This window comes from Populus euphratica, unplaced genomic scaffold (genome assembly GCF_000495115.2).
Source record: "Populus euphratica unplaced genomic scaffold, PopEup_1.0 scaffold95.1, whole genome shotgun sequence".
NCBI classification, from domain to species: domain Eukaryota; kingdom Viridiplantae; phylum Streptophyta; class Magnoliopsida; order Malpighiales; family Salicaceae; genus Populus; species Populus euphratica.
The window spans coordinates 1,451,686-1,462,149 of record NW_011499885.1 but is presented as its reverse complement, the minus strand read 5'-3'; the positions used below and the strand labels follow the sequence as shown (position 1 = coordinate 1,462,149).

The window sequence follows — 10,464 nt, the reverse complement described above, 5'->3', positions numbered from 1 at the left end:
TTTCTATCAAAGAATAAGATGTTAAAAACTTATTTTTTCGTGAAGATTAATTTTTAAAAGGTTACTGCAATGTTGAGTGCAACAACGACCAATAACCAAATCAGAGAAAACACCCTTAAACTCCTCGGTACTCGCCTTAGTAGAAGTCCAAGCTGTCGCTTTATCAGTTGATAAGGTATGAAGTTGAGGCAGAGGAAATGTCATTATATAAGCCTTTACTGGTGAGACTAGAGCATGAGCAACCACTCGGGTAGAGACTCCTTTTCTCTTAAAATGGGTGGCAACAGTGTAATCATTACAAGAAGAGTTAAATTTACTACTTCATTAGATAAAGGAAGATTATGACCTTTTAACTTCTATAGAGGTTATGACCCTAACCACTATCTCTATAGAGGTAAAGCCCCAAAGAGCAAGGAGATCCCCGATAATGAAAGGGAAGGATCCTATCACGTCTTTACCCCTGCTTCTACTGGTTTCATGAGACAAAGACCTTCAAACAAATCCTTGTCAGAAGGTTGTCTTAAAGATTCTTCTTCTCCTTTAGCTATTAGTCATGTTGGGACAAATAAAGGTCAGATTTTTGTTTACAGCAAAGTACAAAAAAAAAAAGAGAGAGAAGGAAAAACAAGGTAGCAACATACCTTGCAAAATAGCCTGATAATATCATTTGTCCATTCCATCAACTTCATAATTAGTCAAAGTCAAATCCAATATGACACAATCTTTCTTCTCATTCAAGCTTAGACGATGAGGCTTGTTGTTTATTCCGTGAGAGGGACCCTTTAAAAGTCGAAACAACCCCATATTGGTTGTAGTCCTTCTGAGGCTTGTTGTTTATTCCATGAGAGGGACCCTTTAAAAGTCGAAACAACCTCATATTGGTTGTAGTCCTTCTGTGGGACTGATTATCCCAATGTATCTTATGCCCAATCATCTTCCCCTTTACTTCTTAATATGTGTTGGCTTCTAAGTCAACATATTCTTCATAAAGTCATTGTTTTTATTAGTAAAGGTAGGGAACCATTGCACCTCATTGCCACCATCGGTGCCCGTGACTAGTTGATAACAACTTCTTGAAACATTGACCATGGGCTCAAGCTCAATGATTATGCAGAATTTTTCAAAGAAGAACAATATTGTCCACTTGTTGGGTTGCAACTAGTCTAAACTAACCTAATAATAGTTGAACACTTCCCTCGTTAACTGTTAAAGAAAGAAGGAGTATCCTATTGAATTCATGTATATAAGGGTGGTGATTTCAAAATAACCTTTGATAGAGTCCAGGATCTGCCTGCTAATACACTTAGCAGGTAGGGCATTTAAGTTATATACTTGCTAGGTTGATGATGAGCCAAGAATTCCATGTTTATAGCATATACACTACTAGGGATGTCCTCCCTAGGATTCTAATGCAACACCTCTCTCTTTCTCTCTTTTTCTTTCTCTCATGAATGTCTTTGTCGGGCACATAAGAAGGATTCATATGAGACCATTTCTCTTAAGCCTTTTTAGTAAGGGTAGAAGATGGACTTCTACGAGAAGATCTTTTATCATTCTTATTAAAGGAAGGTCTCAATGTGGCACCCCTTTTTATCTTAAGGCCCAGTCTAGGGACCCCTGCCCCTTGCCATTTCTTTTAGATTTTATTGGAAACCTGAACTCCTCTTTAGGACTAGAGTGCTTTTTTATTTAGAAATAAATTTTATGTTTCTATAATCCATTCATTCTTATTCTCTTTCTCACACATACGTGGAAAAAAGTCTTAGGAATGTATTTGCAAGACTTTTCTTGGAGAGCTGCTAAGGAATCTTCTCTGCGAGAGTAGTTTTTCAATCAAAAATCACTAAGTAAAAATAAAACAAAGGTAAAAACAAAAATGACTAGGGTTATAAAGAAAACAAATTTCTTTATCCCCACAGTCGGATGAAAATTTTTTCATGTCATTACATTTCTCTAAAAGACTACTCATATACTGCATTGAAAGTTAATTGTCGTTTCATTCTCCAACACAAATCATGTCCCAGTAAAAAGAAGCCACCCAGACTTGGGGATCCTAATAGTAACATTAAGGATGCATAAAATCTTATAAAGAAAACAAAAGAGATCTCATTAAGGATGCATAAAATCTTATAAAGAAAATAAAAGGGATATCATGAGGCTTTCAAAATCTTTGTATATAGTACCCAAATATGTGGCGGGCTATTAATGAATTAGGATTATTATTATTATTATTATTATTGAAATTGTCGTTTAAAAGAATGACTATTGAGGAGGTTGTTCTAGCTAAACATAGAGTTTAGAAGTTTATGAATTTAATGAGTTGTTAAACTTATTATTTTTAGGCTGAGTCAAGCATTGAGCAAAGTTGTTTGTGGGTCTAATAAACTTTCAAACTCATTAATTTTAAGCTCAATCAAGTGCTGAATCAAGCATACATGAATCTTGTAATTTGCCCAACCCATCAATGTTAAGCTTGTGCTCTTTTGTTCAAAATAGTATGGTGCAACTTTGGTTAGTAATGGCCTTTTTCGATATATATATAAACACCGACAGAAAAACCATGACTTCTTTTAACACAAGGCTGAAACAAATAATAGTAGTGCAAAAATAAATTCCCGTTCAGGGAAAAAAAGATTCTGGTTGCGTTGGCTGAGAAATGTGCCTTCACCACACAACATTGGAACTACAGCTTCCAAGATGCAAAATCAAACCCATCAACACGAAACAAAAGATATCAACGCAAAATGGGATCTACCTTGCCTGTAATAATGTAATCGAGCATTTGTTAGCTGAATTTGCTGTGCCCTCGCTTGTTGAACTTGCTTCAGCTGGATCCCTTTCAATAAAAAAACCTGGATGTTTAGGCTGAGGTAATGTATTGTCATTACTTAACATCAAAACCACATATGACATGTCTGGCCTATCTTCTCGATTATCCTGAACACAGAGTAGAGCCACGTGAATTGAACGTAGCACTTGAGATAGATTGCTTGCTTCAACTATTGATTGCCTAACCAGTTCCATAGGCCTCCCATCTCGGAATAGTCTCCAAGCCTAGTAAACAAAACCATGTTACCAATAGCAGATTTTGTATCTAGAAGTAAGAAATGCATTGACACAATGTTCTCTAGACTTCGAGATCCAAATCCAAAAAGAGATGCGTGTCCGACATGCCTAACCTTCTCAGCATTGTTTTCTTTTCAATTTTTCTTCATTTATTTTATCAATTTAAGGCGTAATATCAGTAGACATGACCAAACCTATGGAAACCTGACACAGGTTTCAGAGTAAAGAGAAATGATGAGTCGCAGTAATATAGTTTTGACACTTACGTGCCCTAGCAGGTTGAGATTGTGTTCTGGATGACGGAACCCCCTGTTCTTATATCCACTCACTATCTCTAGCACCAATACACCAAAGCTGAAGACATCCGATTTTACCGAGTAGAGCCCTTCAATTGCATACTCTGGGGAAATGTAGCCACTGCATGTATTCAACGAATGTTAAGGTTGCATTTGCAGAAAATGAAGGTAAAATCACATCACTTACTATGTCCCAGCCACTTTAATGGTATTGGCTTCAATTTCATTTCCTCCAAAACTTCTAGCCAGGCCAAAGTCTGAAATCTTTGGGTTCAATTCATAATCCAGTAGAATATTGCTGGCTTTCAGGTCCCTATGAATTACTCTTAGTCGTGAATCTTGATGAAGATAAAGAAGTCCACGAGCTATTCCATTGATGATGTTGTAGCGTGTTGGCCAATCTAGTAGCGTGTCCTCTGTTTCATCAGCACAATTTTGTTTCTAAGGTCAGTACATTATGGTCCATAAATGTGCATGAAAGAAAAAAAAACAGCTTGCGATGATTAACACTGAGAAATTGGAAGTTACAATCTCAAATAAATAAGGTGGCAGGTGTGACAAAGAAAGTGGAGGAGATACTTCCCACCAATCCTTTGTCATAAAGGCTATAAAGGAAGCTCAACAAATGGTTGTTTTTGGTGCTGATGGCGGCCTCCTTTTCCTCTGAACTACCAAACTTAATTTCAGATCTTTTCTCAAAGCAGTACACAGAGACTTGATTTTGGTATTAGTACTAAGTCGGTGATAAAGAAGTATGATTATTAGCATGGATTTGTACGGGTTTTGAGAGATTCTTACTGAAAATATAGAAGTCCAAACTTTTGTTTGGCAGGAACTCATAGATTAACATCTTTTCATCCCCCTCAAAGCAGCATCCTAGAAGCTGCACTAGATTCCGGTGCTGAAATTTCACAATATACTCGACCTCAGTCTTGAACTCGCCAACTCCTTGTCTCGAATTCTGAGAGAGCCTCTTCACAGCAATTTCTCGCCCATCTGCTAATGTTCCCTGCCAAAAATCACTCGCTATCATAAGTAAATCATACTTTGTCTAGTGAAAGTTGGGAATCAGGATGGGATGTTGCATATTACTAGCAAACAGCATCTGTTGGAACTCTTTCCAAACGGAATGCTTTTTTCAGTAAAGTGGTGATCCGAGTTTATATCATGAATTTGGAATCCATCAAGATATTGTTTACAGATTTGTACCTTGTAAACAGACCCAAAACCCCCTTCTCCGAGTTTATTGTCAACAGAAAAATTATCTGTTGCACAAACTAAAGTATCCAAATCAAACAATGGTAGTTTTAGATCTTCCTTTTTGTGCATGTTGTCTGACCTTCTTTTAAAAGCACCAGTACTTTTTCCTGCAAGCAGAACTGGTGTGTAAATAAAAAAGATGCGGGAGATCTCTATTTTTTTTATAATCGAATTCCTTGAAGACAAAGCATAACAATTTGCGAGCACCTTGGAATACTCAAAATCAAATTCTCAATAAGGTAGAGCTCCTTTATATAAATCGAGGGATGGGGCGATAGAAGTGGTTAGTTGTTCAGGCTGTGCAGATATATACCTTTTTTCTGATGCTTCCTTCTCCAAACATACAAGACCAAAACCAGTCCAAGGAGAAAAATTCCTATAGACAAAGTGCTTACTATGATTTTTTTCTTCACATTGGAGTTAGTATTGATCTCTGCAACGTTACCATTATCTGCACCATAACAGAGAGAAACTGAAGTTAAAAAACTACAACAGGAAATGCAAAATGGCCGTTGTATGTTTTTGGTTAGTAATTACTAATTAGAATGGGTGGCAAATTTTCTTCAGCTGATGGAATCCTTCCACTTCAGTTATCAAATCAGTCTATGATGTTAGAAAGTGATAACAGATTCGTAAATTTTAATGTTTCATGTCATGTAATGTTCTGTAAAACCACAATAGGATGCCCTGAAAGAAGAGGAGGCAGAAAATTTGCTTTTAATGCCATTTGATTTCTTTGTTACCTTTTGCTTGAGCAAATTTAGTATTAGAACCAATCATTTAGGCAGTTAACCAAGTCAATAAATGACTCACTACAATTAATTTTGAATTTTGTAGTCTGAGGATAACTTCATACCTAGTTCTGATGCAGCCATCCTTATATAAATATTTTGCTCGTTTTCAGAAAACCTTCTATTATCAATGAGGTCACCAAACCAGAGCAAGCATCCACTTCCTCCACCCCTGATGTCCATATTTGAATATGCTGTACAGCTGCAGTTCTTCAAGCACATGCTCTTGCATTCCTCAAGATCCAAACTCTTGTCAAACCATGACGCTTTTGTCTCAGGCATCTTCACTCCAGAGAGCTTTCGAAACCCATCTCCAGAACAATTAAGTGGAGTCCTTCTAACACAGCCACTTGACCATACTGTCACCGCCCAGTCTGTTGGAATTTTTGGTACGAACCCATCCAAGCATTCACACACTGGAGAGCTTTGAATATTGCATAAACCGTTTGCACCACAGAGTGCATAGCGATCACAATTATCTGAGTTTGCTGTTTCATAAAGCAACCAACTTTGCGTTTGCTCAATCCAAGCGAGGCTCGGGATATCGCCATTCTGATCTGTCATGAACCTCCAAAGCATTGACTTGTCAACAAGACTTTCTCTGTAGAATATCTCCTCCTCACTAATAACAAACTCAAATTTGTATACGGGATTTGGTTTCAAGTTAGGTATCCCACTGAACCGCAGGCCATCCCATGGCCCTGATCTGTACTTCATTTTTGAACCTTGCATCACAACCAACTCAGGATATCCGTAAGGAATAAGCATACAAGTAAAGTTACCTCTGGAAGGATCATCTGGTGACTTCCACGATGTCATGTACCACTCCATGCCAGTTATTCTATTCCTTCCTAGCTTCATGCCTGGCAATATTGTATCAGTTGGATGTTCAAAACTCTGCCACAAGGAATTTTCCAGGGTATCACCCTCCTCTTTCACAACAAGGTTTCCTGAATCCAGAAGTTGAGCAGCTGGATTAGAAGCAGATCTCGATGAGTTGGAAGACCAAATTATGGTCCCATTCTGATTAAGAATGACAAGAATTCCCAAGTCAGTTAGCCTTAAAACACCTGATGAATCATTAAGGGGGGTCTCTCTATTGGCAACCCAAACTATAGTCTTGACAGGTATCTTGCCATACCATATTCCTACGAATCGGTTTCTGGATTTTCCAGGGCTGAAAAACCCCAACACAAAGGTTCCTTCAGCTGAAACTATGGTATCACCATCTCTAATGGAGTGAGTTGTGTTTATGGTGTCAATAGCAGTTACTGTTTCTACAATAAGCAATAAAGAAGTGCAAAAAAGAAGCGCAAGAATGCAATGTTCCGCTGGTACTCCCATTGTTTTTTTTTCCCTGTAGCTCACTTTTTGATACTGATGGCTGCCATAGATGGTGGAAATGTTCTTGCGAAAAACTTAGGCGTAGTTAGGTGGGACGTCCCTTCGTAGAAAAACCGCTGAACATGCAACTGTGTTCTGTGTTCTAAATTAAAATCAACATGGCAATTTACTCAACGAAATAAGATATTTTAATGGAAGTGTTTTGTCCAATCATTTCGTCCCTATACTCTTAGAACTTTTTTATTGAATTCCGTCAATGGTTTTTGATTTGATTGAATCCCTGTACATTATGCAATATCTAGGATGTGCCCTCTTCTTTAAAGTTGACTATAAGTGAGCAAGATTGCACCAATAGATTATTGACTTGTGTCCATTTCTAATTAAAAAAACATGTAAAAATATATTTTTTAAAAATTGAAATAAGTAGTTCCAATCCGTTGCGAACCTTCACATGCATTTTCTCTGCTTCGAATCACCCCATATATTTTTTATAAATTGAAAGCATCCCTATATTAAGGGTTTGTTCATTTAGACCCCTACAGGATGATTACTTATAATTACCTTTCGGCCCCATCTATTTCACATTTGTTTTTTTTACCCTTATATATATATATATATATATATATATATAGATCGTCACCTTATATATTATAGGAGATAGGAGGCAGGCCTCTACCTCCTCTCCCCTCCCCCACCCAAAATGAAATAATTAAAAAAAAAACAAAAACAATGTGCTCTGGTCCAGTCACTACTTCAATGCCTCCAATGCCATTTATCCGTCAAAAAAGTCCATACTAGATTGGAAATTAACGCTACACTGGGGTTGATTTAAATTTTCTTAATATAAAAAAAATTAGGTGATGATAGTATTTATAAAAAACCAAGAAAAACTGGGCGCTTAAACTGATTATATCCAATAAAATCATTTAATTTTATAATATAATTTAAATTAAAGACAAGGATAACTAATGATAAAAACACACCTAATAATAATTAAGTAAAACACAAGTCGTTGATATTATACATGTAAAGAAAAGAAAGAAAAGATTTTTTGAGATCCATTGTAACTCCACCATGAACATCTTCCATGATTATAAGAGCTTGTTGGTATGGTTCAAATTTCATGACTAAAGGATGCAAGATGAGATAAAAAAAAAAAATACATGATTCACTAGAAAAGAAAATCGAATAAAACACAATAAAGGGAATATCTGACTATATTCAATTAATCAACTCTTTTTAATAAAAAATAAAAAATAAAAGTATCATGACTGCTTTTCGAATCCATGACCGGCACATATATAAGATTCTCCCTTCAAAGCTCCATACCTATGTGAACCCAAATTTACATATAAATTTATTATTTAAATAACTTAATCAGAGTTTAATGCAACACTAATAATAAAATTAACTTCATAATATAATTTGATTGTCTTAATATAAGAGTTAATACAAATATATAGTTGTGGAACACTAACTAGACATAAAAAGAAAAGTATTAATTACAACCAAAAGAGTAAGTTCTGAAGAGCTAACAAAATAACCCGCTAACAAGCTATAAACCTGGAAAAGATAAATAATGAGGGGGTAGGTTTAACAACTCAGTGAATAGATAACGTTCAATATATATATACACGAGGTAATATAACAATGAGAAATATATAAATAATTATAGCATTAGGTTCTTATAGGAAGGTTTCTCAAATAGGCTATAATAAGAATATCATAAGGTAAAACTCGATAGAAAATCAAAATGCAATTAGCATTAGGCTTCGTACTGTGGGATGATCAGTCCATATAAGTTGGTGACTCCCTCTACTAACTAGGGTTCAGATATAATGTGCATAAAAACTAATACTACCATGTTAGCATTGAGTCAATTCCATAACCCTATATATTGTTTTTAACTAAACTAGTCATTTTTTCCAAAACCCAAAAATCAAATGATTTTTTAAAATCTTATTCATAAGAAAAAAAAATAATAAGACTTGATAATAATTCACTAAATAACCTTTAATTATTCATCAAATCAATCTAAAAAAGCTAACATTACAACTAGAGACCAATCTGGAATTTTATTATATTTTTAATAGTCAAATTGTAATTTTTATCAAATTGGATGATCAAACTAAAAATATTATAAATTCATGAATATATAGAAAATTTCCCAACAATTCATTCTCAATTCTATCCAAAATATCTAATTATACTTCAAGGACCATTCTGGAATTTTATCAAAATTTTAAGGTCAAATTTTAATTTTGTCAAATAGGAGGACCAAATGAAAATTATCATAAATTCATAACTATACTGTAATTATGCCCATAATTCATCTTTAATTCTGTCTAGAATCTTGGATTATGTTCTAGGGACCAATCTGAAATTTTTTCAAAGTTTAGGGACTAAACTGTAATTTTCACAAATTAAAGGACCAAACTAAAATTTCATTATCTTCAACCTCAAATCTAGAATTTTCACAGATCACCTAATGTTATATCAAGATTTCTAACTCAAATTCATCATTTTTATCTAAAATCTTTCAAAATCAACTAAATAACTAATTACTCGTAACAATCAATCCATAATATTCAAATCAATTCATCAATCAATTCAAAAAAAAATCTTCAAAAATATTCAACAAAACAGAAATTTAAAGCTAAAATAAAGCATATTTATGCATATCAAAGCCTAAATCATACATTTATACTTATTTTCTCCAACTCTCTTCTCCTTTCTTTATCCTACGCTCTTTTCTCTTTTTCTACTCTTTTGCCATCATTCACTCTAAATTTCCAGATTGCTTTTTATTTTTCTCTCTCTTTATTTATTTATACTTACTTCTAAGCCTTTAAGGGCTTCGTTTCTTTTTTCTAATTTTATTTATTTTCAAAACATCACAAAAAGAACCTCAGATAACCCAACCAAATAAAAAAAAAAACAAGGGATAAAAAAAATAAAAGAATTATAGGAAAAAATAAGCGAGGGTGAAATCACAAAAAAAAAATAAAATTATAAAAATTATCTCGAATGATATTAGTAGCAATTAAAAGAATGGTGACCAAATCTGACAAATAAAAAAAATTCAAATTAGGATGAAAGTGGAACAAATTTTGATTTTCATAAGTTACGTAAAAATTAGGGACTAAATTAAAAACAAATAAAACCTAAGGGGATGATTTGAAATATTACAGGATAGGGCATAAAAGTCGAGAGAGAGAGAGAGAGGAAAGAAAGAAGAAAAAAATGATCGTTAGAGCCAAACCAAAGTTTTGTTTTGTACACTCACTACCATTACATCGAGGAGACACCGAGAAGAATCTAAAGATGCCCTAAAAAGATACTTTTAGTTACCAAAATTAACAAAATGTGTTGTCCAAAGATGAGTTAGGATGATTTTTAGATGTAATTATATTATATGATATAATATCAAAAGAATTATGAATCGATAATTACATGTAATTAGTTTAATTTTAATAAAATATTATATTATATGAATGTTTAATTATAAAGTTAGGTTATGAATTCTGATTGAAGTTGCGTTAGTCACATTAATAGAATTAGAATATATAATCTGATTGGAACCTCCTTTGTGTGTGGTTTTCAATTTAATAATAAGAGTTTATACTATACTTGTTTGATATACCATTAGTGGAACCTCTAATCTTGACATTTGTTATTATTATTGTTTAATCCTTACATTAATTTTC

At 34.1% G+C, this 10,464-nt stretch overlaps 1 protein-coding gene across 1 annotated transcript; it reads right to left on the bottom strand.

The window, feature by feature from the left end:
* Window positions 1–2,543: 2,543 nt before the first annotated feature.
* On the bottom strand, window positions 2,544–6,826 carry LOC105130221 (G-type lectin S-receptor-like serine/threonine-protein kinase At4g27290). The gene is made up of 7 exons (XM_011032621.1): window positions 5,479–6,826; window positions 4,936–5,073; window positions 4,572–4,729; window positions 4,161–4,371; window positions 3,550–3,778; window positions 3,333–3,483; window positions 2,544–3,054 (listed from the first exon to the last, which is right to left on the bottom strand). Exons 1-7 carry the CDS (start codon window positions 6,755–6,757, stop codon window positions 2,752–2,754), a joined length of 2,469 nt encoding a protein of 822 aa, XP_011030923.1. The 5' UTR covers window positions 6,758–6,826; the 3' UTR covers window positions 2,544–2,751.
* Between the last annotated feature and the right edge of the window lie 3,638 nt (window positions 6,827–10,464).

What these genes read in the sequence shown, in the direction of transcription:
- LOC105130221 (XM_011032621.1), bottom strand. Translation starts at nt 6,757, where the DNA reads ATGGGAGTACCAGCGGAACATTGCATTCTTGCGCTTCTTTTTTGCACT. An exon ending in GATGGCTGCATCAGAACTAG is followed by an intron (nt 5,074 to 5,478) that starts GTATGAAGTTAT and finishes GTTATGGTGCAG; the next exon opens with ATAATGGTAACGTTGCAGAG. An exon ending in ATTAAAGTGGCTGGGACATA is followed by an intron (nt 3,484 to 3,549) that starts GTAAGTGATGTG and finishes GAATACATGCAG; the next exon opens with TGGCTACATTTCCCCAGAGT.